At 41.1% G+C, this 26,816-nt stretch overlaps 2 protein-coding genes across 4 annotated transcripts in view; one reads left to right on the top strand and one right to left on the bottom strand.

Moving 5' to 3' along the window:
• def6a (DEF6 guanine nucleotide exchange factor a) overlaps window positions 1-16,017 on the bottom strand; it is a 30,565-nt gene extending 14,548 nt beyond the window's left edge. For both annotated transcript variants that reach the window (XM_086128245.1, XM_086128246.1), the window contains exons 1-6: window positions 15,757-16,017; window positions 14,814-15,329; window positions 11,890-13,869; window positions 11,225-11,481; window positions 9,556-9,696; window positions 6,304-6,489 (exon numbers count right to left, since the gene is read on the bottom strand). In XM_086128245.1, the coding sequence (XP_085984371.1) occupies window positions 6,304-6,489; window positions 9,556-9,696; window positions 11,225-11,320 (423 nt within the window). In that variant the 5' untranslated portion in view covers window positions 11,321-11,481; window positions 11,890-13,869; window positions 14,814-15,329; window positions 15,757-16,017. The remainder of the gene's footprint in view (window positions 1-6,303; window positions 6,490-9,555; window positions 9,697-11,224; window positions 11,482-11,889; window positions 13,870-14,813; window positions 15,330-15,756) is intronic.
• Window positions 16,018-16,817: 800 nt separating this feature from the next.
• Window positions 16,818-26,731, top strand: troap (trophinin associated protein). 2 transcript variants are annotated; one of them, XM_086128243.1, is made up of 19 exons: window positions 16,818-16,922; window positions 17,175-17,262; window positions 17,687-17,885; window positions 17,965-18,361; window positions 19,015-19,133; window positions 19,264-19,392; window positions 20,036-20,075; window positions 21,581-21,699; window positions 22,376-22,501; window positions 22,574-22,613; window positions 23,091-23,209; window positions 23,432-23,560; window positions 23,632-23,671; window positions 23,858-23,922; window positions 24,570-24,587; window positions 24,930-25,022; window positions 25,098-25,347; window positions 25,426-25,619; window positions 26,287-26,731. In XM_086128243.1, the coding sequence occupies exons 2-19, from the start codon at window positions 17,210-17,212 to the stop codon at window positions 26,347-26,349; spliced, it is 2,193 nt and encodes a 730-aa protein (XP_085984369.1). In that variant the 5' UTR covers window positions 16,818-16,922; window positions 17,175-17,209; the 3' UTR covers window positions 26,350-26,731. The 2 variants fall into 2 exon arrangements, with proteins under 2 accessions (XP_085984369.1, XP_085984370.1); XM_086128244.1 differs by lacking the exon at window positions 24,570-24,587.
• Window positions 26,732-26,816: the final 85 nt, after the last annotated feature.

The raw sequence follows: 26,816 nt of genomic DNA, 5'->3' as shown, positions 1-26,816 counted from the left end.
ATAATATGGAATTTAATGCTTTTTGATGGGTGCTTTCGCATTAAGCTGTAGGCCCCTGTGGGGCGTGCTTCTTCAGCTAGTTTTGCAGCAGGGGAATGACTGACAGAAATGTCAATGTCAGAGTAATCAATTTAATAAAGACCGAATGAGGACAGGAGACACTCGATTCTGGTACCGGGGTAACGGAGAGAAGCGTTAGGTTTAAATTCTCTGTACGTCACCCACAGATCAGGGGTGTGTCCAACCTAAGGAGTGAGGGCTGTGGAAGACACACACCAAACTTGTTTGACTATGTGTGTGTATGTGAGTGAAAATTATGTACATGTTCCAATCTATGCACAGAGTTCCAAAATATGTGATTGTTGCGGTGCACCTTCGATGAGCGCTCCGCTTGACTGTGTGATAACATACGGACACATCGCTTATATAGAGGAAAGACGGACGTAAGTGTGGACGGCATGCGGACGTTCAAGGGGAAGGGTGGGCGTGAAAGAGGACGCTCAAGGCACACCGACAAGTAGTTGGATCTAATGCCAGTACGTAGATTGGGCAAAACAACTCTGGACCCCCGAAAACGGCACATATGAAGAGAGAAGCCTATGAAGCACAGTTCAAACTTCAACCGTTCAGTTACGCGGAGGAACATGGCAAACGAGCAGCCGGGAGAGATTTTAAGAAAAATGAATCCATGGTTCACAAATGCCGGAAGCAGGAGAACGAGCTTTGCCAAGTCGAGCAAACGAAACTGGGTTTCCGCAGAAACAAGGCAAGCAGAACACTGTGGTCCACCGTATCGGACGCTGCAGTCAGATTCAACAAAACATAAAAAACACATGGAAGACACGCTTTTTCATTAGTCCCAAAGAACTCCACACCAGACCGCTCTCCTATGCACGGCTAGCACAACACCACACGGTCTCCATTGCTTTTTCATCATAACAGGTGCACAGCGGGTTGGGGGCAGGATCAACTGAACAGCACAAGCTTGTGCTGCGCTCTTGACACTCGCAGCAAGTCATAACATTTTACAAGTGGCGAGTTTTGGCCAATATTTTTGGGGCAATTCAAAAGATGAATAGCAGTTGCATGAAGTGAAGACGTCACAATGTACAGCCCATCAAATGCTCAGCAGCTTTCACATATACAAAGGCAAAATCCATTTCCAGCTATAAGATAGCAAAACAGCATCCTGCCGGCTGCCGTCAGGTTAAAATATAGCATACAGTATATAGCACACATTTTGTGTCGGACAACCCTGAACCCTCTGAACAATCCCACATGTACCATAGATGAAATAGTGTGATGGTGATTTCACGAGCGCCACGCAAAACTGTCCGCCAGTGTTTGTTCATTCTGGCAAGTTCACTCTCGTTAGTTTGGTCTCCTCTCTGGTGATTTAAATGAGTGCTCTAATGATAAACTGCAGGAATCTGTTCAACAATTCGGGGTAAGATTCTGCGCAAATGGGTGATGAAGAATCGACAAACACGATGTTATCATGTTTAAGAGTTTTATGCTAGATTGGCCTCAAACATGTGTGTTCATACAGCTTGTCCACAATGGAGCAGAGATTCAGGGGTCAATTTAAGGTGAATAGAGCCAAGGCACTTGTTAACCGATAATACAGGAAGAAAGATTCAACTTAGGGCGGACAGCATGCGCTCCAGCATGATAAGATGTCCTTGAGTGAAGTTACAGATGTCTCCGTTCATGGAGATTATGGATGTAGGTGCTTGTACCGGGAGGTGTCTTGGCCTGCAGGTGTCCACTGAGGGGCGTATCAAGGGGCCGGGCCGAGGAGTGTGGCATGTAAATGAGGAGGGGAGTGTTTTTTCTGATATGTTACTTGTCATTTGCATAAACTGTCAATAAAGGCCAGCAGGAGCTATGAGGGTTCAGGTTTTCGGTTTGAGGAGCGAGCACGAGTGAGTGCGGCTCAAAGAATCGTGCCTCTTGCTGCAGGAAAAGACAATCTCTTCCTGGGTGGAGTCACTGTTCAACGGTCTGAGTGAGCAATTTCTGACAATGGGCTAAGTGGGTTTCAGCACAGAATCAATACTTTTAAAAAGAACACTTGGATTATGATGGTGAGTCTTAATAAAGTTTGACAAACGTTCCCTTTTGGCCTCTTTAACTGTGCTATGGTAGCAACGCCAGCAGTCTTTTGGCATTTGTGTTTTTTCCACTTGGCTTTGTGACATTCCTTTTTAGCTGTGCCAGTTCTCTCATTAAATCAGGGCTGAGGTCTGACCTTTGGCCGCACTGTATTTAATGGAGCCACCAAACCCAGTCGCATGAGTGGAACCAAGAATTGCTCCGTGCATAAAGTAGGAACACAAAGTTCATCAAAGGCATCAGAGAAATGGCCAGCCGCAAGAGGGTAAAAAAAACAAAAAAAAACTATAAATAACAATAAATAAAAACAACATTCAATAATTGAACTACTAGCATTAGCGAGAGAGGTGAAGTGTGTGCGCATGTGTGTGTGGGAGGAGGCGGCTATAGTAAGGGGCCTGTGCCCCAGAGAATTTCATGACCAGCAACGCCCCTGCTCGCATGTTACATGCTTCCTTTGTGTAATAAATTCTGTTTGATGCCTCTATTTTCTTTGAGGTCCAATATTCACCAATTCTGGATGTCTGATAATCATCTCCTCTATTTGTCTCACTTTACCTTTCATTATTCAAAGTTCACCTTTTATCACTGCAGAAATTACAGACCTGACATGAAAACCGCATTGTGAGAGCAGCTGAGAAGATCATTGGTGTCTCTCTCCCCCCACTCGTGGCCATCTACAACTATCACAGGTGACCCCACCCACCCACCTCACAGCCTCTTCGACCTGCTGCCGTCGGGGAGGAGACTGCGATGGCTCTGTGCTAGAACCAGCAGGCTCAAGAACAGCTTATTCCACCAGGCGGTCAAGAGACTCAACTCCCTCCCTGTTCTGCCCACACTCCCCCCCCTCTACCGCTACCTCCTGCCACAGACTGTGACCCTCCCTCAGCATCTGACATCTAACTTTAACCTGCAAACAAGTGCCCTTGGTTGCCTGTTGATCGCTATTTATTGTTTTATTTGTTTATACATGTCTTTACTTCTTTTTATGCAATTCAGTTTTGTTGCCCTTATTTTTAGCTGTGCGTGTTTCAATGCATTGCGTGTTTGCACTGTGGTTGAGAGGAAAGTACTGTAATTGTATCTGTGCTGTGTGTTGCACAAAGAGCATATTTGACAATAAAGCTTGACTTGACTTGAATATACTGAACATCAAAAAGTGGGGTGATCTCAACTCAACTCAACTCAAATGTATTTATAGAGCACTTTCAAACAGCCATCGCTGCACACAAAGTGCTGTACATGGAGCAACTAACATATACAACAGTAAAGCATAGCAACAAATCAGTCACAAAGACGGTAGAGAGCACCAAACAGTATAACTAAGATCATAATTTGGGTCATGCTGAGTCAAATGCCAAGAATACAAGTGAGTTTTGAGGCGGGTTCTACTTTACTTGCACTTGGCTAATGTTCTCTGAAGATTTGTTATCACAAACTTATATGAAATAGCGTAACAAATACCTGTATAAAAATGTAAATCGAAACAAGTAAGTGTAATTCATGTATTGCCAGTTATGCGAATTCCCAGATTCATAGCAACTTTTAATTTACAGAACATCAATGCCGATTTCTTGACACAGTGCGTAGTTTAGAAAGCGTATAAGAGGTGGATAATGTTCTGTGGGGCTCAGCGTAAAATAAACTAAAGTGGACTGTGAATGTAGGCCTTGTTCTTGGAAGCGTCTGTGAAAATGACTGTAAATGACAGGAAACCAAAATGCAAGGTTGAAGGTGAGACAAGAGCCCAAATGGCGGTATAAAAAGAGCTTGCGTGTTGCATGATGCAAGTAACACGAGTTCAGTCAGGCTGCACTTGGTGCTTGCAAATGATCTTGTGACATGTTTGTTTTACAGATTATCGCCTTCTCATTGGAATGAAGCAGTAAAACATGGTTCAAAAATAATCAGCTAACAAACAAAAACTATGTACATATTCATTTGGCCCATCAGACGGTTGTTCATTTTGTTTTAGTTTCACATTTATGTATCAAATGTGCTACAAAAATACATACTGGATGAAGTGATTATGGATATGACAAGGCACTTTGAGACTACACTTGGAATTTTTACACAAGTTGGACAAAAAATATTGAATGCATATTGTCAATATAAGAACAGAACTGCAAATTGGAAATTCATCTCTTTTGTGACGCTGGTCAAATTTAAATCTGGTCAACTCTCAAAGCAGAATTTACTATAGAGATCAGTTTTATATTATAGAATAATTCATATCAGAGTCTAAACTGCCACCCTCATAAAAGCAACATTTTCACATTTTCATAATTTTACATGTCTTCAATGACTCAAACAGTCATATGAGTATAATCTGAACATGTCTGTTCAAAACAAAATAACTAGGATGGGTAAGAAAGTTCAGTCGCTCATTTTCAGACAGGGTTGTAGTACTGGAATCTGGACTCTGACTCGAGTCCGGAATCAACTTTTTTTTTTTAACTAGACTCGAACTCTTTGGCGTTTGATTCTGACTTATGTCAGACCCAGCCGTTGGACTGGCAACATTTTTGTTATCGACTCAACCGAGTCCAGCTACGTATTTATTCCTGACATTTTTCAGATCAAAATGGCCATGTGATTGGCTAACCTGACTGCGAGGAATTCGGGTGCATCAAACTCTGCTGCAGTGGCACGTTTTTCATTCATTAGCTTTGTGTTCTGCATTGTTTTCATCTCTCACTGCCTGATGCATTCTGCTGCTTCCCAGTGGCCAATCTCCTCCTCGTCTCTACCCCGAGGCCGACCACCATTAACAAAGCAAAATTGTTTTTGAAATTTTTTGGGTTATCTCCACACACATTTAATAAAGCAAAGGCTTCCTCGCCTTCTATGAAGAGTGTTGAGCAGGATGAAATTTCCCAAATTTTGTGGTCATAAAAATTGTATTTGTCTGTTTTATGGATTACGGTACTCTTCATCTCATCTGGACTTGACATGGACTCGATAAAGGTGGACTTGACGACAGCTTTGTTTTCAAACATTAAAACATAGAATTGACCAAAAATTATGTCAAATGTAATGTAAACATAACATAGACCAGCCTGAATTTGTGACATCCAACCAAACCATCAAAACAAAATTTTGGAGTAGTAGCCTAGATATAAGTCCTGGGTTGCGTTGATTTCAATTAATTTTCTTCCTTTTTAAAAATTATTTAAAAAGATAAGACCGGCTTATTGAAGAGAAAACAATGCACGGCTCTCACTAATCACAAGAACTACAAGCCTTAATTCCAATTAGGTTGAGACGTGAAAAATTATTTCAGCGCATATTCACTTGAATACACTACAAAAACAACATTTCATGTTTATTGGTGATTTTTTTTTATCTGTCTTTTAAGTTGATGTCTGAATTACGTTGCAAAAAGCTTCAACACTGGCAACAAAAAGCTAGGAAAGTTGAGTAATGATCCAAAATGACCGTCTTAGGACATTTCAAGTCAACTGTATTTAGAGAGCACTTTCAAACAGCCATCGCTGCATACAAAGTGCTGTACATGGAGCAATTTAACATATACAATAAACAGTAAAACAAATCGCTAATAAAGACGGTAGAAAGCACCAAACAGTCAAACCAAGAACAAATCTAAGTCATGCTGAGTCGAATGCCAAAGAATACAAGTGAGTTTTGAGGAGGGTTTTGAAGATGGGCAGCGAGGAGGCATGCCGAATGTTCAGTGGGAGGTCGTTCCAGAGAGAGGGACCAGCAACAGAAAAGGCTCGTTTTCAATGATTAACAACTTAATTGCAAATCAGTGTCTGGACTGGAAAGAAAATTTATTCCCTAAACAGAACCGGAACCCAAAAATAGAAGTTCCACTACGGCGTAAGTCAGACAGGATTGGCCTATAAACTTAAATATCAACAAAAAAATTATGTATAGAACGCAGTGGTACAGATTGAACCTGTCCAAACTAGCTTGAATGGCACTGGATGTTGGACCCCTTGATTGTGTCAACCCTATATGTAAATGTTCATGTCTGTTTAAACATTTTTATTTTGAAAATTCAACAATATACAGTATACCATATCTACACAATTACAGTTTGATGCTTTATATAACTTCAATTGAGGTTAGCATGTTGTTGTGGCCCTGAATAACCATTCCAGTTTTTCACATGTAAAATCACATTGAAAAATGAATTCCCCAGCTATGGGTTGGACCAACCTCATCGGGGACCATCACCAAAGGGTACTTGTCCTCCGACAGAAAGTTAAAAAGGCACCAAAGCCGAAATGCGTCCCGCTCTGCCAGAACTGTGTCTGAACTCTTGTTGGGTTTGTAGTTTTTCTTAGCTGTCAGGGTCCAACACAGCTCATCCACATCTTCCTTGTTGAAGGCGCCTTCAACTACCTACAAAAAAAAAAAAAAAAAAATGTTAGCACCAAAACCTCAGGGTTGCATCTACTCTATGATGTGAATTTAGGATTGCTGCAATCAGAATGTCAAGCACAATAATAGTTAAAATGGGTTGCTTCCAAAAACATGCTTTTCACCTCAAAAAAGTGAATGCAACTAGGTACATGTTCCAATGTAATTTTTAAAAATATAGAGTGCCCTTTAAATAATAAGAGCAGACTTTTTATTAATGTAACTACAGATAAAGACTCAGGAGGTAGTCAATAGTATATATTGATAGTCACTTCTGCCTTAGGACACGCTCCGTTATATCATTTGTTTCTTAAGGCCCCCAGCCAACATTTAGTACCGGGTTGCAAATTGCACATTAATAATACGAGTCTGAAAGAATCTTGATGCCTGGAGTCAGATGCATCTGCCTTTGCTTCTCGGTATGACACGATCTGAAAATAGACCAAATGGTAAGCAATCCCACAAACGTAGACTCAGAAAAACGACAGCGCAAAAAATGAAAAAAAACAACAACAGAAAAAAAACAAAGTATAGACAGGGAGCACCTGCGACACAAAACCAGGAAATGCCAATATGAACAAAAAAACTCTCGCAAACGGCAAGGTAATTTTGATACTCTAAAATACACAACATGAAATGGCAAATGTTCAATTCCACAAAATGTTACTAATCCACGAATAACAAGAAATCCAAAAATACTAACTCAACAAGAAAACCAGCGAAACAAGAGTGACTAACCATAAACGAGTCATAGATTTTTTTTTTCTTCAGCAACAGCAAGCAAGGTCAATAATCCGACAGTGACTAGGCAGCTTGGCAGTCCTTGAATACATGGAAATGTTTGATTGGTAACGAGAAACAGGTGCACCACTGCTGAGGCACGCCCTCCCCTCTAGCTGGCGCTGAAAATAAAAACAAAGACGGAGCAGAACACGACACTATACACGTCGAAGTGCTCATCTCTCATATGTGATACGATAGCCAAAAATCTCAAAGGCTCGTAAAAATGAGTCAAAAACAAAGCAACAAAACAACTTCTTCAGGAAGACAAAAAGGCCAAACTATGAGACAAAAGACAAGCCTACAACTTCCAAAAAAACAAGCTACAATAAATATACATATTTACATTACATTTTACATTAAAAATACATTAATAGACAATATCAGCAGTCCAACTTTAAATATGGGTTCATCACGACACATGTTTGGCATACACCAAAACCTTTCTGTGCAATCTGTGATGACGAGCTTGAAAATAAGAAAATGAAACGACCAAAAAGGTCAATTTTTGTAAAGCAGGTTTTTCTACAATGATGACCAGAACAAGAAAACAGAGTAGACTGGACAAAAGTAATCAATTAAGTTAATTGAACTTACTTAATTTTCATTGAACAGAAAACAAGCACAGGGTTCGCACGAGAACAACGACATCAGCGTAACGGTGATTGATGGGCAGAACACTTCAGTGGCATCCAGAAGAGACCATCTTTCATTCAGACAAAGCCAAAGAACACCAACACCAGGTGGTCATAAGCCCAGAACCTGACACTCCTTTCTTCAGTGGAAGAGATTGCCAGGGCAATCAAGCACAGGTCAGGAAAAGTCCTGGGCACTGAGGCCCTTCCGTCAGAAGTGTTCAAGTGAGGTGGCCCAGCTCTCCAAACATGTACCTCAGAATTCTACCAGGCAATGTGGCAAGAAAAACAGCTACCACAGGAACAGAAAGAGGCGACCAATGTGCATACTTACAAGAGAAAAGGGAACAGTTGCTCTTGCGACAATCACCGTGGTTTTGCCTCTTCTCCAATGTGGAAGAATTCTTACCCACATTACCCTCAACTACTCTACCTCATGGACTAACTTGAGCAAGGCCACCTCCAATTGTCAGTGCAGTTTCCATGCAGGATCGATGAACCACCGATATGGTGTTTACCGCTTCCCACCTTCAGTTGAAAAGCGTTGAACCACATCAAGACCTGTTTATCACTTTCGTGGATCTGATGAAGACTTTTGACACAACGGACCAGTACAGGTGTGATGGCAAGATGTTCAACACCAAGTGCCTGCAGTCCATCATAAAAGGTAAAGAGTAGGCCCTAAATACCAAAGTGAAAGAGATGCAACAGAAGAATGACAGCTTCTCATCTCCATGCAACAACTTCTATCCTACAATCAGCACCAGGTGAACTGAGTTGAGGAACCAGCTGACCTCAGAAACCTACATCATGGACCATGCATCAGGTTGAAAGGACAAAAATTTCAAGTCGTAGAAAACTTCACATACCTCGAAAACACACCAAGCATGGAAACGGAGATCAAAATTTTGATTGCCTTCCGACGACACGAAAAACTGATGCTGCAGGTCCACCTTCAGTCTCGCCGCATACGAAGCGCAACATATTTGTATGACAAATTTTTATTCATAATTTTGATATTCAGTGATACCAGGTAGTATGAGGAAAAAGGAGCTCAACAACTAGCAACAATCAGAGTAGTAGTGACTTTGGAACAGTGGTGGCTGGTCAACAGAGGGTGCTAAAATATTGCCCCACCACACATGGTTGTCACCATATTACTTTCCTTGAAGACAACAAATAATAATAAAAGCCGGAGTACCCGGAGGAAACCCACGCAGGCCCGGGGAGAATGTGCAATCTCCACACAGGGAGGCCGGAGCCTGAATCGAACCCTGCACCTCTGCACTGTGAGGTCGACACGCTAACCACTGGACCACTGGGATAGACTCCAGCACGCCCCGCGACCGATGTGAGGATAAGCGGATCAGAAAATGGATGGATGGATTACTTTGTGCGGTATATTGCATCAAACATGTCAAGTGCACAAGGCTGCACATAAACAGTTGCCACAAAGAAAAATGCATGCATGCATGACATGTGATACACAAAAAAATTACATTATGACAGACTACTGCTCAACATATACACCGCTGTAGGCAAAGTGCGTGATTATTAGGTTTAAAAAAAATCTGTCAGATTAAGGGTTTATCTCAGCGGCTTTCCTGATTATTTTAGTGAGTAGGAAAATCACCTTATCCAGAATGTATTTGTTGAGGTAGGGCATGTAACCCTGACTGGAGACCGGACCATCATCATCATCGCGGAAGTGCTCCTCCAAAGCAACTGGGTCATGCGGGATGCACAACACTGTGCAGAGGTTGTGCGATAACACCTGCAAATCCACAAGGTTGGAGTCTTTAAACAACAAATGCTGATTAAAACAAGTGCAGGGACAAATCAGATTGAATATGCCGAATAAAACAGAAATACAGTGCATACTTCACGAAACAAAACGCATAGATTGTTCACATTTTTTAAATGGTAACTGCAGGTTTAAAATTTTGAGTGAGACTTTTATTGAAAAGAATGCATGATAAAGAGGTGATTTTATGAGGGGAAGTGAAAGCATGGGTCGAAACATTTTGCTGCCCGATTAAAGATAAGCAACGTATAATGACAATCTCATCAAGTTATACGTTGGTCTGAAAATAGTCATGACATTTTGCATTTCATCACAAGAATCTTATCAGTATCACAAGTTGTATGCAATAAATGACAGTTACAGCCAGAGATGGATGCATGATGAGTGTGGGGACTTTGAAATTCACTCCCCTCCTCAAAAAATATGACTTTAAAAAAAAAACTCCACCCATGAGAGAGTCGGACCCCGTTTTGTGCTACACTTGCGTTGGGAACGAAAACGGCCAATGTTCGAAGGGTGACTCTTGCCAGGGACTTCATATGCACTCATTACTTGCTTGTCACAACTCGCAAGAAGTCACTATACATCGAGCATGACCTACTCTAGGTGCAACAAGACAATGAAAATGAAAACCAACACATAACACGCCTAACACAACTGACATGTAATTCTGCAGCTCTACGTCAGAAGGCAATTCACAATTGAATCACTGTCTATGCAACATAATTCATGTAAACAGTGTCAAATAATGGACAGTTTTTTTCTTTAATTAAACAGACTGCCAAGAGTGCCTTCACCTGAAAGTATTGTGAAACATGCTGCAAGGCCTAAAACTCCCCGACCACATCCTGCCTCAAGTCTCCACTCAAGAGAAGAAAAAAAAACATCTGCTGCTATCGAGGCCATGCTTTTGTGAGCAAAAGTACACCCTGTTGTACACTGGCTGCATGCTTGTGGGGAATAAGCCCTGTCTTGGGGCTGAGGACCATGGATGTGGTTGGAATGAAGTGTGAGCTGTAGTGACATAAGGTAAAGCAAGAGCACAAGAGGCTGCATTGAAAACAGAAACAACAATGACCAACACGTTTCCACGGGCTCTGTGCTCAACTGTTGTCTGTAACAATGTTCTTTTGACACACAAGCTCACGTACACGGCTTGTGTTGTGTACTCTCAATCCAACAAACTGTGCTCTGACGGATCCAGTGCCACAGGTCGGCTTTGCACGACACACTATACTGTATTCTGAGATGGGGACTCAAGTTCCTATTCTGGACTTTTGTCCTATTTCCACAAAGGAGGCTCATAATGAAACTCTAACTTGCTTGTTTTATTTGACACTTCCTCCGATAGATACAACTTTGGGGAAATTGTTGGTTATCAAGTAATCCAAGGCCAACTCCTATTTTAAGAGCTTGTGTGAGTTTGAGGGAGGAAATGAAGCGCTATTCTATGTATTTTATAGGAGAAAAATAGAAAAAGGACACACGAGACACTCACCTTCAGCTGAGACTTGGAGACCTTTCCGCTCCTCTCCAAATCTAGTGCCGTGAACCCGTACCAGATGGATTTGAGTAGCTCAGAGCGCAGGTCCATGTCTGCACCAGCGTCACTTTCTGATTTCCTCTATCTGCACACTGTCTTCTTCCTTCCTCTGAACGCGCGCGCGTCGGCTGTGCAGCGCTGCGGTCACGGTCACGCAGACGCAGCAGGATGTTGACCTCCTGGCAGCGACACCTGCTGGACGTCGGCAGTACCTGAAGGAGACCTCGTGGGAAGGAAGTGGAGGATAGGGGAATTTTCTCGATTACCAATGTCGGACTGAAAACTCGGAATGGTCAATATAGAAATCTATGATTTGAACCATTTCACACCGATGGAAAGTTTATATCTTTTTTGTTTGTTTGTTTAATCGATTTTAAACTGTCATTTGATACTCTGCTCACTGATCGCCCTCTGCTGAGACATGACAGTTAACATTAATTACGTTTTTATGCCTGCGACCCTTGAGGATAAGCGGTTCGGATAATGGATGGCTTGGTGAATGGATGACATTTTGTTAGATGTGTGCAGTGAGGGGGATGAGAACATTAGGATCATCCCTCTCATTCAGCAGTCATGGAGGTGTTGGCGGCCTGGCTGCACCTAGGCGTACGTATGCTCACCCTCGGCCGCTGACATGGTGACTTCTGCTGGGACCGGCGGGCCTCGCCGTAGCTTTGGTCAGAGGGCGTGAGAACCGCAGTGCTCACAGGTGTGGTTGGGCGGTCCTTGCAGTTGAGTGGTTGCACTGAATGGGGAAGCAGGTGGTACTTGCATGCTCACTCGCAGTCTCTCCTGGCTGGAGTGGAGAGCGACCTGGTCCAGAGGAGCGAATGGTCGAGTCTGCCTTTACCAACGGGCTTGTCTGAGCTGAAGCCCACGGGCATACAGTAGTCAAGGGCCTATCAGAATTAGATATATATTTTTTTTTAATCCAAATTTGTTGATCTTTCTGTCAGTCACTTTACATTATTGGCATGAATTGACCAACCCACAGGTGATTCAGTGCAGAGTCGTGACCGCAATAATGATATGTGCCAAGAGAGGGCCAACCAGAATTCTTTGTAGTATTATATTTTTTGTCATATTATTCTGACAAACTCAGATGATTTGGTGCAGAGTCGTGGCCGCAAAAATAATGTGTGCCAAGAGAGAGCCTATCAGAAGTCGTTTCATATTATTCTGCCACTTGTTGAACATTCTGTCAGCCACTTGGCAACTGCACAGCATGGTGAACTACTGGTTAGCACATCGGCCTCACAGTGCAGAGGTGCAGGGTTCGATTCTGGCCTTCCTGTGGAGTTTGCATGTTGTCTCCGTGCCCAAAGTCAGCTGAGATAGGCTCCAGCGCGCTCGTGACGATAAGTGAATAAGAAAATGGAAGGACAATTTGTTTGTTTTTGTTTCAAAATAATTTGACATTGGATAATTTCCCCCGGAACACGGTGTTCACAGGCACACTTGTTGACAATCACTGCACTATAACGCACTTTTGAACTGGGAAGTTCGAGTTGTAAAGTCGAAAAAAAAGACCCTACGTTCACTGACCAACTTTAGTGTGACGTCACTCAACAATGGCTACCTCCTCCGAGTCTGCAGCTAGATACTATAGAGGGTTCCGTCCTTTTTGCTAAAAATAGTAACAGTATCCCACAATTCCGTGCGGCGCGCCATATTGGAGGGCTCGCGCTGATTGCGCAAGCATTTTTCACTACGCAGACTTCGACACGAAAGAGTTGTTTACTGACTAATTTGGTGATTTGTGAATGCACACGACATGGAGAAGTATGTTGAAACATTGGATAAGCAAGCACATAGCCTTTTTTTTTGAAAAAATTGCTGTTATTGGCAAGGATACTTATCAGATTGAGAAATCTGAATGGAGTGATGATGTGATTGAAAATATAAAGTAACAACTTGAATATGAGATTTAGTGTTATTTCCATTTGTACAAAATTATTTCTTCCAGAATAAATAACAAAAACATATCTGTAATGTTCTTTGTAAAATATACTTGCCACAGTATATGTATCACAATACCACTGATAGTTACATATTACACATCAAATAGAATAATGTTTATGCCTGCGTCAATCAAAAGGTACAACAGATGGACACATGTTAGTCAAGGCACAACAACAAAGACAATCTTGTCCAGAATTGTACACTCATCACCAGGTTTTGAAGTCAGGTAATCTATTGGACAAGTAGCACCAAGGATCATGAATTTCTGTCGCACAGTTCCTATTAGACGCTCCACATGAATCCTGACATTGGCTATTTTCTTTGTCGATTCAACTTCAGTCGCACTCAGCTGTGTTTTCCCTTTCATGAAAGCTGGATATTTAACTTCTGCTCCCACAAGTGCTACCACTTCCTGAATGTCAAATCCTGTCTGCTAGTATGAGATCTCCATTTATAAGGGTATTCAAAAATTTACAGTTAGCTGTCAAGTACTTGTCAGTCACTCTTCCACCCCAGCCTTCTGAGATGAAACTGACACTTCCCTGAGGAGTACCGGGGTAATCCCTATTAAGTACTTAGCTGTATTATGATGCTTGTAGTTGGACCAGGTTTGTGCCCTTGCAGTCATGTTGGAAGGTCTGTCGGTGAAAATTTCAAAACAGTCAATAATACAGGTAACTCTGCGACCAAAGTATTTACGGAAAGCCATAGGCATTGTGTCCTGAAGTTCATCTCGCTCAGGCCATCGCACTAAAGGTTGCAGTACATAATACATCAGATTCGGTGTATCCAAGAATGCTTTAGACACTGTTGTTTTTGAAACTCCAAACCTGTAACTGAGATCTGTAACCCCCCCCCCCCCACAATGGATCCCGGTTTAACTACGAATATATAGTAAACTTTCTCCCCCTCTCCCTCCCTTGTTTCTTTCTGACTTTCGGGTTGAGTGAACGCTGGCGCGTTTTGGCTGCCGCTGCTCAACCCGTATTGTTTTGTGTTATTTGTTATTGTAAAGTGTCCTTGGGTGTCTTGAAAGGCGCTTATAAATAAAATCTATTATTATTATTATTATTATAATTGGCATATTAAGATAAGATAAAATATCCTTTATTTGTCCCACACTGGGGAAATTTATTAAGTCTTAATCTCATCAGGGTGATCATGAGTTTTTGAAATTTGTTCAAAGTTGAATTTCTATTTTCACTCATTTCAGGAGCCAAAAGATTGAACAGTGCCATTAGTGTCATAAAACTCTGTAACCAGGTGTAATATTTAATAATAATAATAATAATAATACATTTGATTTATAAGCACCTTTCAAGACACCCAAGGACACTTTACAATAACAAAAAACACAAAACAATACAGGTTGAGCAGCGGCAGCCAAAACGCGCCAGCGTTCACTCAACCCGGAAGGCAGAAAGAAACCACAAGGGAGGGAGAGGGGGAGAAAAAAATCCACGCTCAAACTACCCTCATTTTGAGGATAATTTGAGTTAGGCAAAAAACTCCTAACTTGCTATACATGGTTGTTTTTTCGTCTAAAAACGCCTTCCTGTACATGGTCTTTTTTGTTCCGCACCTGCCAGTGAGAACCAGCTGGATTTTACGAAATCCATTTGCCCAACAGATGAGAAGCAGATTGCAAAAGAAAAGAAAATCTGGACAAAGCTTCCCCCCCCCAAAAAAAAAACTTTATCATTGTCATTTTCAAAGTCCTCTGGCAAGTTTGTCTTCATCTTATGCACTGTGCTCTTCAAACACTCATTTTGTTCTGTCAATAGTTGGTTTTCTTTCTTCAGCTGAGAAATTTCTTCATTTGCCAAATCCAGCTTCTCAGCATCAGACAATTCCTCTACCACCTCGGGTACCTCTGGTAATGATTCTTCTGTTTCCACTGGTAAATCAGCTCTACTGTCAGCTTGCAAATATGTGCTGAGTTCCAAAAGACTCATATCGGCTTCAGTCCTTGCATCTTTCCTGTTTAGAAGTCTCTCATGTCTGATAGCAGCTTTTGATGGTGATCTTGGAGTTTCATACCCTAATAGTTTGCTTAGTGCCCAATCGGGATCAGTTTCATCATCCAAGTGAGGTTTTCCTGAAATGCAAATATAAATATTAACTATTTATAGCAAGAGGGATTGCTTTAGCTTACTCACAGTGGAATAACATTGAATTAGAATGTATACCTTACACCAGGCTAGTTACATTTTTCTTCTCATGTAGTGCATTATATAGTACCAGTGCTAAACTCTAAAAATCATATTAATTTATAAATACACATTTATAATATAAACATAATTTCTACTACTATTATCCATATACCAGTATATAAGAAATAGGGAAATATGCACTATGCCACGACACAACACAAGGAGAATGACAATGTACACGGTGTACCATGTGCACATTATGCATTTCGATCGGAATACGTGCCATAGCACTCTTTGTTTTTTCATGTTAACATTATCTTTTATTGCCTGATACATTAACTCTATAACGATGACGAAGTTTTGTTTACATACCCGATATGAAGTGATCAGAACACACACGAAGTTGGTCGTAATTTTTCACATCAGAACGGTTGATACCAGCAAGCCACTGTCTTCAACGTCGCTCACTTTTCTTTTCTGCCGCCTCTCCTTGGCCTTTCGTAACCCTAGGAATGCGATAAAAACTCTTTTTATCCCTCCCACCTCGGTTGTGACAGTTGATAGCGCATGTTAGCGGCATATTCTTGGATGAATGGACATGAACATTCACAATAGACTTCGTGTATGGCTTGTTTATAACAGCCCTCCAATATGGCCGCCGGTAGTGCATTGTGGGTAACTGCGAAAAGGATGGAACCCTCTATTGACCCCATGGAGACAAAGTCCGTGAATGGCACGACCCCATGGAGACAAAGTCCGTGAATGGCAAGACATAATTTGCAAAATGATAACCTTATGTAGTTTTAGTTAGTTATTATTACTTTATTTTAGTCATTCAAAATAACTTCACGAACACAACGTGATTTGTAGTGACTGTGTGAAGAAATTCAGTTATCCCCCTGCGTCAAATAATAAAGTCAGAATGCTGAGATAAAAGTGAGGATCTTACCAATCTTTTTCCCCTTCTCTGGCAATAGTCCTCTTCTGTAAGGTGAGGGTAAGGTAATTATTTTCATTAATAAAAGAAATTATAAGGAAGGTTTGTCGGGGGTCACAATGTGTTGTGATGAACTTTTGTAAGCATCCATCTTTGTTGTTTAGATTCGCTTGCAACGTTTTGACGTCGGCACTGAGACAACGCGAGTGGGATAATTCCGATTTCCCACCTTCATCGAATGCAGCATAAGGTTGATGGAAGTGGGGTGAGAGAGTGAGAGAGTGAGAGAGAGAGAGAGAGAGAGAGAGAGGGAGAGAGAGGGAGGGAGAGAGAGAGAGGGAGAGAGAGAGAAAGCACGAAATCTCGTCGTGGTTAAATGTCCCTCGCTTCGTTGCCTTGGAGTTGTTTACGCAACTCCGTCGCTCATTGGCCAACAGAAAACGCTAACAAATAATCCATGCGGTGATTGGCTGATACAGGTCCAATCATAACCAATAGCAACGTGCGGTTGATACAAACGGCTGATCGTCGGGGGGGTTTTCAGACAACTTGCTCTTGAAACTGTCATCAAACTAATGAAAGCAAAATCGAGACTTCTTGGGTGAATAAATAACGTTTTATCTTGTGATAGTGTTTCGTTAACGTATGTACGAATATTGAGCCATGTTGTTGATACACCGTCTGCTGTGCTTCGAGCTAAAGGCTGTTTGAACGCAAGATCATTTGACTACTTGGAATGACAACTAAATGACCGTTTTTGTCTTTTAATTCATTGTTGTATCGACGAATATCTCGTCAGACAATAACTTGGTCAATCGATTGCTCAAATTATTTGTTTTCTTTCCCTCTCCAGTCGTTCCCCACTGCTCACACGACACAAGACAGAATATGGACTCATCTCCCCCAGTTCTTCGTGTGCTAAGTGAGGATTACTTTAGGAGGTAAGTGGCCAATAATGAGCTAAGAAATTTAAAGTAATGTTTTACCCCAAATGAAAGACTTTGCTGAAATAAGTCTGTCTGGGGTACCACATGTTTAGCGTTATGCAGTGAATATCTCTCTGCCATTACATTACGTCAATATCATCACAGGTGCATTGCATATGAGTAATTCCAGGCGTGTGTCAAGGGTGGGTTATGGCATCTTGTGATACCTCCCCCAAGAAGATTTTGTTCACAATGTTTTATGCATCCAAAACTACAGTGATGAATTGTGTTGTATTGGAAGACAGAGTCAATGTATGTGTGAATGGCTTCTTCTACGTTTTTGTGTGCAACATTGCTGATAATTTCTTATCACCCTCTCTCTTTTTCTCATATTTCAAACTAAAACTTGGTCAGTTTCACCTAATATCTTTCTGCCCAGGGTGAAAAATGAGAACAACAAGATGCCACTGGAACCACAGAACTCAAAGCCACACCTTCTTAACATGGATTCAGAGAACCAAGATCCTGGGAGGAGGACACTAATGCGGCCAAGAGTGAGCAGACTACCAGTCTTGGTCAAGACCCACCAACCTCCTACAGCTTTTCATGCTGCTCAGTGGGAGGAGAAAGTCTTGTTTGTGAGTGTATCTTTCCTATCATTTTGACATTGCATAGTTTTCTTGTCTCTCTTCTGAACACCATATTACTTAACTGCAGGGGAAAGCCAAGAAGAAAAAGTCATGCACCAGGCATACGCCTTTCAGCATGTCTCGGCACAAGACTTTGAAAACAGACATTGTATCTTTACAGCCAAAAAGTGGTGCTCATGCCATCCAGCCTAAAAACAATGTTTCTATAAAAACCCACAAGACAAGAGAAAACACCCTGGAGTCCCCAGCCGTCTTAAAAAGCACAGTAGCAGCAACAAAGGAGAAATGTAGATCTTCTGGAACGGCCTCTGGACAGTCTAACACTTTAAAGACTGAAAATGTTGCACATCATCGGAGTTCCTCTTGCTCTTCTTCTGTCTATTTGGATAACAAGATCGATTTCAGTCTCAAAGATCCAGTGAGAAAGCAAAACGTGCCGGAGAACCTCTCAAGTCACCCATGTGGTAAATTCACCGTCCAGATTTGCATGCAACGACCTTTCTAATCCAGTGTGACACATTTGTGAAATGTTATTTATGATAATAATTTACCTGTGCTAATCCGCACCCTGACTTGTTTGACATAACTTTCCAAAATAATAATAATAATTACAATTACACTGGCCAAACAAGATGTAAATTTTAGACTGGAAAAGAAAGCGTATGCTCATGGCAGGGTAGAGAAAGAGGAAAGAATCCATACAATCAGAAGACACACACTGATTCCAGCTGAGGTATTGATGCCAATACTGTATATCTGTCCTCCGAATGGAAAATATGCTTCGATACTAGAATGCCAATACCAATTCACCAGTCTGACATATACCCTTGGGGAAGTGGCCATGTCACCAGTGTGTAAATATTCTTGGGGAAACACAGATGACCACACTCTTGATTAACTACAAATTGTGCTTTGCAAAATCGAATATCACTTGGCTGACAGGGAAGGAATCTGAGCTGTTGTATCAGGTCGAGAGGTTCATGAATGAATGAATTCAAATATAACGCATGCACACAACGAATGGCACACTAAATGACTGTACTAAATTGGCATTTCATTCATGCACTGACAAGGCACCCCTGTTCATGTCCAGTAATTTACGGAAAATGTTTTTCAGACAAAGCTGAGGGATTCCAGCTCGATCACGCCGCCTTGCTCAGTATCCTGCACAATCAGGGTGTACATGTCTCTCGACAGCCATTTGCAGCTTCAGACTCTCAATCCCGTGCCACGTTTGTGAGTTGATGGACTCTGGATGATGATGATTATGATTATTGTTACTGTAATTATTATGACTGTTATTTTTTTTATTATTAATCATTGTTATACCCGATCCAGCCTGTAATCTAATGTCTTATTTCTGTAGCCGCTGCAAGTGTCTGTTGTAAAGAGTCATCAAAAAGCCGCTGCGAGCCAGAACGAGGGGTTGAAGACGACAGGCTCCGTGCGCGCCACACCTCAAAACTCATCTAGAAAAGGCACTTATATGGACACGGTATGTACTTATAGTGCATATGAAAGGTCTTCATAACCCTGTTCAAATGAGGGTTTTTTTTAATTATTTTTTTGGGGTGATGCAAAAAAAATACTTTTTGTGGCCTACTACCTGTACAGCACAATTGGGGGTAGGGGGGTGGAACCATTATTGAGAGTAGTAGGAAAAATAAACAACTGAGATAATGTGAAATGCACAAGTATGCACACCCTCATAAGTGGGGATGTGGCTGTGGTCAGAAAATAATTATTTCATCACATTCAAACTCAGGTTTTCCACCATTTAAAATGGCTATTATTAACCCCAGATGTTACTGAATGCTTTTCCTGGCATTTTTGTCGTCCCATAATTCAGTTCAAACCAAGGCCCACAGAGAACCTTCACAGTTATCAGATGGATCTCATTGTTCAAAGGTATCAGTTAGTTGGAGGCCATGTTAATGGTGGAAAAGGTTTTGAAAGTGTTTCTCTTGGTCTCATTTTTTAGTATCGCCCCCCCCCCTCAAAAAAAAACAAACATGGATTTTAACAGGAGCATTTCTATCCATCTATCCATCCATCTTGGGACAATTTAGAATGTTCAATGAACCGAACGGGCATGTCCAATGCTGTTTGTTTTTCCTTCCTTCTATTCTCCCATGCAGCCACAGAGAGTTCCGATCACAAAGAGTCTGGCAGTAGCAGGTAAGATGGACATAATTCAATTAAACAGTCTTAAAGTGGAACGAAATGAAGTTATATTTTAACCTTGCATATCTTCATTAGCTGCTGTTTACGTCCCTCTGAAAACGTTTTCGCTCAATTCAAGTCAATGTAATGTGTGTTCACCATTTCTTGCCCATTCATAGCGTAAAAGTAAATATTCGGCCACGACAATTTACAAAGTCGATTTCATTATATGTACAAAAACTGCTTCACAAATCATAGTCCAAGAATGTTAATCAGTTTTTTTTTTTTTTTTAAGATCCAGTTCAAGGGTGTCAAACTAAGTTTTGTTGCCACATCGTAGTCTATGGTTTCAATCAGAGGGCCATTATGACAGAAATGTTTTATCGCCACCTCATATTATGACGTGCACCCCAAAAATTGATGGATAACTCGTTTTGGAATCGGATGTAAAGGATAATCCTTTGCTCAACTATAGGTGAAGTTATCGCGAAAAAGTAGTTTGCTAACCAGAATATTTGTGCAATATAAAATGAAAGGATTTTTGTTTGGAGATTGTTTTAACCCCTCGTTCATACTGTTCCGTAGTTACACACGACCAATTGACAAACAAAAATGATTGACACACTTGATTTGTTTTCATGGCCCACATATAGGGATGTGATGGGCCAGATGTGGCCCCGGAGCCTTGAGTTTGACACCAGTGGATTAACTACATGCCTTTAAGCAATCTGTCAACCAACATAGATTAATAGCCCACCGTATTTGGAAGCAAGGCACAACTATTGCTTTGCCATCACATCAGGTCTGCAGTTGATAATGATTTCTGAGCGTGGCACCCCCTTAAATTGATTTGTTTTGAGCATTACAAACACATACATTTTATTCTTGCTATGAAAAATATTCAAGATGTGTTGAAATGCTATTTGTCGCTTACCTGTAACCTGCAATTTCAGACAGATTTTTTTTAGATTTTTATTTTTTTGGTAGTTGGGCTTGTTGTATCAAAACACTTTCACATCACACTGGCCCCAACATGAGATGTCAATTCCATGTCCAGAAAGGAAAAACGTTGCCGCAGGTGCCTCTGCTCAACCGGCGGGTAAACGAGTGGGACGTTTGGGCCGCATCTAAATGGAAATTTTGACAATGCCAACAGCTAGCATTCTAACAAGCCATGTTTACCCATAATTTCAATTTGGCAACATTTCAAGACTCAATTTACCGGTACTAAAGTCTACTGAGATGGGTAAAATGCCAAATTGCTAACAGCCTGTATGGTAACATATTGCAGGGTGACAACCTGAGTACAGAAGGCACCGAGGCACATCCATATTGGATTCACACTTTGCCCTTTATTCTGATAGGATTTCAAATGAGAATTATGGGGTTGGGAATCCTGTTGGCTAGTGACGGGCACGACTGCATGATCTGATTTGAATAGTGCTCCATCAAGCTTTCAAATGGACATTGACATGGTGACCTTGCTACCTTTTTTTAATAAAAATCCAAATGATTTCCAGACAAAGGTGCAGAATTCCAGCCCAATTCCGCCTCATTGCGAAGTATCTTGCGTAATGTGGGTGTGTGCATCTCCAGCCAATCAGTTGCAACTCCACGCTCTCAATCTTTTGCCATGTCTGTGAGTTTGTGGACTCTTGAAGTCTTTTCTTCTTCTTCTTGTTTTTAAATAATTTTACCTTATTTTTTCAGACTGTAAATCACACTTTTTTTATACAGTTTGGCTGGTCCTGTGATACTTGTACTCAGGTGCGACTTAAACATTAAAGTTAGAGTTAAGACAACCACCCAAAACCCCCGTTCCCAAGAATGTGTTCAGTAAATGACTAATAAAGTCACTATAATGTAGGCTCATCAGGGTTGTAACGATCAATTATTTTAATAATTGATTATTTGGTCAATTATTTTTCAAATTGGATTAAAAAAATGATTTCCATTCCTTTATTCGCAAACAGCCCATTATTTCAAATTGTACAGAAAAATGCCGAACAAGAGCTCTTAAGTCCCTATCGCACTGAGCGGTGAACATTTTGCATAGGTAGCAAATGTGGTGTTCTCGTCAGGGTTTGTTTAAAGTCACAAATGTTCACCAAATGGTTGCCAGACGTTCATCAGACAGTCATCTGTACTTTTCTTGTTGCATGGAATTTTTTTAACATTCAGTAGGCAAGCTTAAACGATTTGTGAGCAAAGACAAAAACATGTTTTTTCACAATTGTGTGTACTTGGCGATAACTTATTTATTTCAAATTTGGCAGGACTTTTAGTTACCGAGTCAGAATTTTGTATTTCTGCAGCCACAAGTGTCTGTTACAAAGAGTCATCAAAAAGCTGCTGCCATCCAGAACGAGGGGGTGAAAGGTGCAGGCCCTGTGCGTGCCACACCTCAAAAACCATCTGGAAGAGGCACTTCTCTCAATACAGTGTGTACACGCAGCTCTTATCCGTCCTGTTCATTCTGTGTATTCTTACTTTCTTTCTGTTCTCCGCCACAGCCGCAAAGAATCATGATCAAAAAGAGTTTGGCAGCAGCAGGTAAGGAAATATAATTCAGTGAAAACATGATAAAAAAAAGTTGCCATTTGTTGGAGTTTGGATCCACTTTCACTCTGACACAACTAATTTCTAACAATGCTAACAGGGAGAATGCTAACAAGCCATGTGCAACCGGAATTTTTTTTGGCAACATTTTATGCCACAATGGACAAGTGTGAAAGTCTACTGAGATGGGTAAAATGCTAACATGCTAACAGTCTTTATGCTAGCATACTGTGGGATGGCATCCTGTGCACATCCCACAGTATACATAAAAGGCACATCATATGGATTTTGTACCATGCCCCTGAGTCAGATACAATTTCAATTTAGACTTAAGAAAAGTAAAACGAGTTAGCTTAGTGACAACACAAATCCATTATCTGATTTGAATAGTGCTTCATCGTGCTTTCAAATGGACATTGACATTATGACCGACTTAGCTTTTTTCTAAATGGAACTAAAAATGTTTTTCAGACAAAGCTGTGGAATTTAAGCCCGATCCCACATCACTGCAAAGTATCGTCTGTAATGAGGGCCTGTGCATCTCCGGCCAAACACTTGCAACTCCACGCTCCCAATCTTTTGCCATGTTTGTGAGTTTATGGGCTCTGGCTGAATCTTTATTCTTTTTCTTAAAATAGGATGAAATACATGAAGATAACCTTGATTAGTCGCACAGTGGAGAAGTTTTCTTCTTCTAATTGTTGCTGCTGTGTATTATTGTTGTCATGATATTGTTTTATACATAAAATTAAGAGATTCTGTACAGTTTCCTGTATGTCTGTTAGCATTATAATAATTGATTATTTCTGCAGCCACAACGCGTGTCTGTTACAAAGAGTCACCAAAAAACTGCCGCAAGACAAAACGAGGGGGTGAAGGTTGCAGGCCCCATCCGTGCCACACCTCACAAACCAGCCGGCAGAGGCACTTTTATCGACACAGTATGTACACACATGTATTTTCATTGCTGTCTATTTTTTGTATTTCTACCTTATTTTATTCTCCACTGCAGCCACAGAGAGTTCCAATTAAAACGAGTCTGGCACTAGCGGGTAAGATATAATTCAAAAATTCAACCAAAAGTGAGAGAGCAATAAAGAATGAATTATTGTTATAATGAATGGCAATTCTTTACAGTTAGAGGTAATGCTTTGGTCCCCAAGCAGGCCTGGAATACAAACCTTGTATCTACATTTTATGCTGCTGTGGTTGTTTTTTTGCTTTATTTTTCCTCTCAGTTTCAACTCGCAAAGAGGCCAAGAACATGTGGACATGTCAGAATTCCCCTCCCAGTCCCACGATGGTGTGTATTTTGTGGTTTTCTGCCTCTTTAAACATATTACTTGACTGAATGCGCAACACCTTCAAAGTCAAAATATTACTAGATCAACAACACCTCATTTTGTAAGGATAAAAATCCAATCCAATCCAATACAGCACATCCCGATATATATATATATATAGCAAGAAATATAGTCGTTGAATTGGTTGTTTTAAAAAAGGACAAAAAGAAATAGTCATAGTCAATAGTTTACATGAATTAAATCTTTTTTTTATCAACTACCGCAAGGGGACAAAAAAATATTCATGATGAAGAATAAAATTGTAATTGTCAGACAAAAAAGGTTCGAAAGAAAAGGGTAAAGCAACATTTTTAAAAAGACAGTCATAAAATGTAGGAATAAAAATTCACAAACAATTGCCGTTTTATGATAAAGAAGTTTGGAAGTTTGCGACCAAAAAACTTACTACTACACGGAATACTGTTAGGAGAAGCTAAATTTTCTGTCCTGCTTATCCCTGCACCGGTCGCTAGACAGTCGCAGGGCCTTTATAGAGCCAGACAGTCATTCACGCTTACAGTACATTCACACCGTTACTGCGAGGAACTGAACCCATGGGCAATTGCCATGAAAAAAGATAAAGTCCTGTTTCTTTTTCCTCCTGCAGTCCGCTGTAACAGACTGGGTAAGCGTGACACAAGTGGATTTTTGAAATGTTCTTCCGGTTTGGGTTTACAGGTGCTTGAACATTCGAGATGCATGTGTTGCTTTACTTCAAGCTGTTACCGAGCCTTTCTTTTTTGAGTTGCAGGCAGGAAAACACAAATAAAATGGAATGACAGTGGCCCAAAATTATAATACAACTTTTAAATTTACAACTGCTAAATTTTGTAAGCTTTTTCTTTTTCTCAGCGTTTTCTGTGAATTCGTCATAACAAGAAAAAAAAACCCCAACTTGACTTTTGACACAGACTAATTGCAAATAATCTTTCTAAAAAAGATTGTAACTTGTTTCTTGCGGTGACAGCAAGTTGCCCAGACGTTATTCGTTGACCAGGAGAATGAACGGAGTCCTGAAAAAGGGAAGGAAGAGCAGCTCCCAGTTCTTCAAGCCTCACCTGTAAGAAGCGAGGTTCAAGCTCAGACCACAAAGCCATTTCTCATCGATGAATTGAATCTTTTCCGTTTCTTGTAGATTAAAACCCCCTGTGAGGACAAAGCAAAGATGACCACTAGCCGGAGTGATGAAGAAGAGCAGAAGATTGAGGAAGGACAGAAGTTCATCCAAAACCTGCAAAGAGAGTCTGTCATTTGTTTTTCCACAGGCAAGAAACAGTGCCGTTTTGACAAGCAGGAGAGCTCTGACTCTCAGGATCTGTCAGAAATGGCAGACGTGTGTGAGCCTGTTAGTCGCATCAACCTTGCTGGTCGCTTTCTGCACAGAGGTAACACAACGGCAACACGTCCATCGTTGCTCATTCACAGCTGTGATACGCTTCTAAACTTTGACTTGTGTTTTCCAGACCAATCGGCCTGCGTTAGCAACACTGCGCTTGCGTTACTGCCCAAGAAACTTTCTCCCATGAAGGACCTACGTTTGGACAAGGAGGTTGCTTTTTATACCTCCCATTCTGTCTCAGATGCTCCCAGATCCTTCCCCTCTCAACCTCGCTGTATTGACCCGGTGGCATCTTTGCTGCACTTTCTGGAGTCCACTGTGAGTGCAAACTGTTGAACATGAGCAATCAACCATTGTGGTACCTTGAAGCTGCACCACAAGCGATGGTCAAACGTTGTTTGGGGTTTTTTTCTACTTTGGTGATCTGAAACAAAATTTCCCATTGTGATCGATTTGGTGTAATCTATTTAAACCAACCTAATCAAATAATTGGCAGGTGTTTTACAGTTGTGGACTTGAAAACATTCCCCACCCCGTGCTCTCAAAGATTCAGTTGTGATTTTATCCTTGTTTTGAGCATATTTTGGAACACTCACACCCAGGTTGAAAATGTGCCCTCAAAATCAAGTGACTCTGACCCAGGTGCTGAGCAGAATCTCTAACAATCATGACGCCAAAATACTACAAAATAAATTATTCAGATGCAACCGCAGTCTTTTCGACTTTGAATTGATGTATGCTAACATTCGCAGGATATTCATCTCTGACATTTGTCATCCTTTCAGAATTAGTATCACAAAAAGCAAAAGCAAAGCCCCTGAAATGCGGTCTACTTGGGGTCTGATGACTTCACAAGATAATGGTTCAAATTCCAAAACTTGTTTTAACGTTGAGGCATAGTTTGGGGTGTTCCAGCTTCAAGGTTCCACTGTACGTATTCCCTGCGGGGTTGTCTCACAAGTGTGCATGACTTTTCTTTTTCTAGACGTTTGTTCCACTGTGCTTGGATGCTCTTTCTCCGTGCTCCTCTCCACTTCAAGCAAAATAATTCATGTGTCTTTTTCATGAAACACTAATACACATCCCCACAATGTTGCAGGCACTTGATATGCAAATGTTGACATTTGAGCTTGTCTTTCTAAAGAAAGTGAAACGTAGCTACAGGGCAGAATTGTTCCCTTGGGCTGTGAAGGAAATTTGCTTGTTTCCGTCCATTTGTTCTCCTACACTCCAAGAAAAGACTGTGGGGAAAAGACTGAGCTCCATCGTTGTGTTTGTCGGAGAGGACTTAATAGGGTATTTTCTCATTCTGTTGTCCCTGTGAGGATCAGCACCTTTCCACAAATGACTAATGTATTTGTTTCAATGTGTTTTTGTCTTTTGGCGTCTCACTTTTGGAAATAAATGGTTGTATGCAGTTTGTGGCCTGAGCATGTGTCTGTTTTGGAGTCTGTCGCGTAACAATAATAGCTAGACCTGACGGCCCATTTTTGTTCCATGTGTAGATACAAAAGT

Source organism: Hippocampus guttulatus, chromosome 1, assembly GCF_054856545.1.
Source record: "Hippocampus guttulatus isolate MCC_2025c chromosome 1, RoL_Hgut_1.0, whole genome shotgun sequence".
Classification (NCBI taxonomy): Eukaryota; Metazoa; Chordata; class Actinopteri; order Syngnathiformes; family Syngnathidae; genus Hippocampus; species Hippocampus guttulatus.
This window is presented reverse-complemented; position numbering and strand designations above follow the sequence as displayed.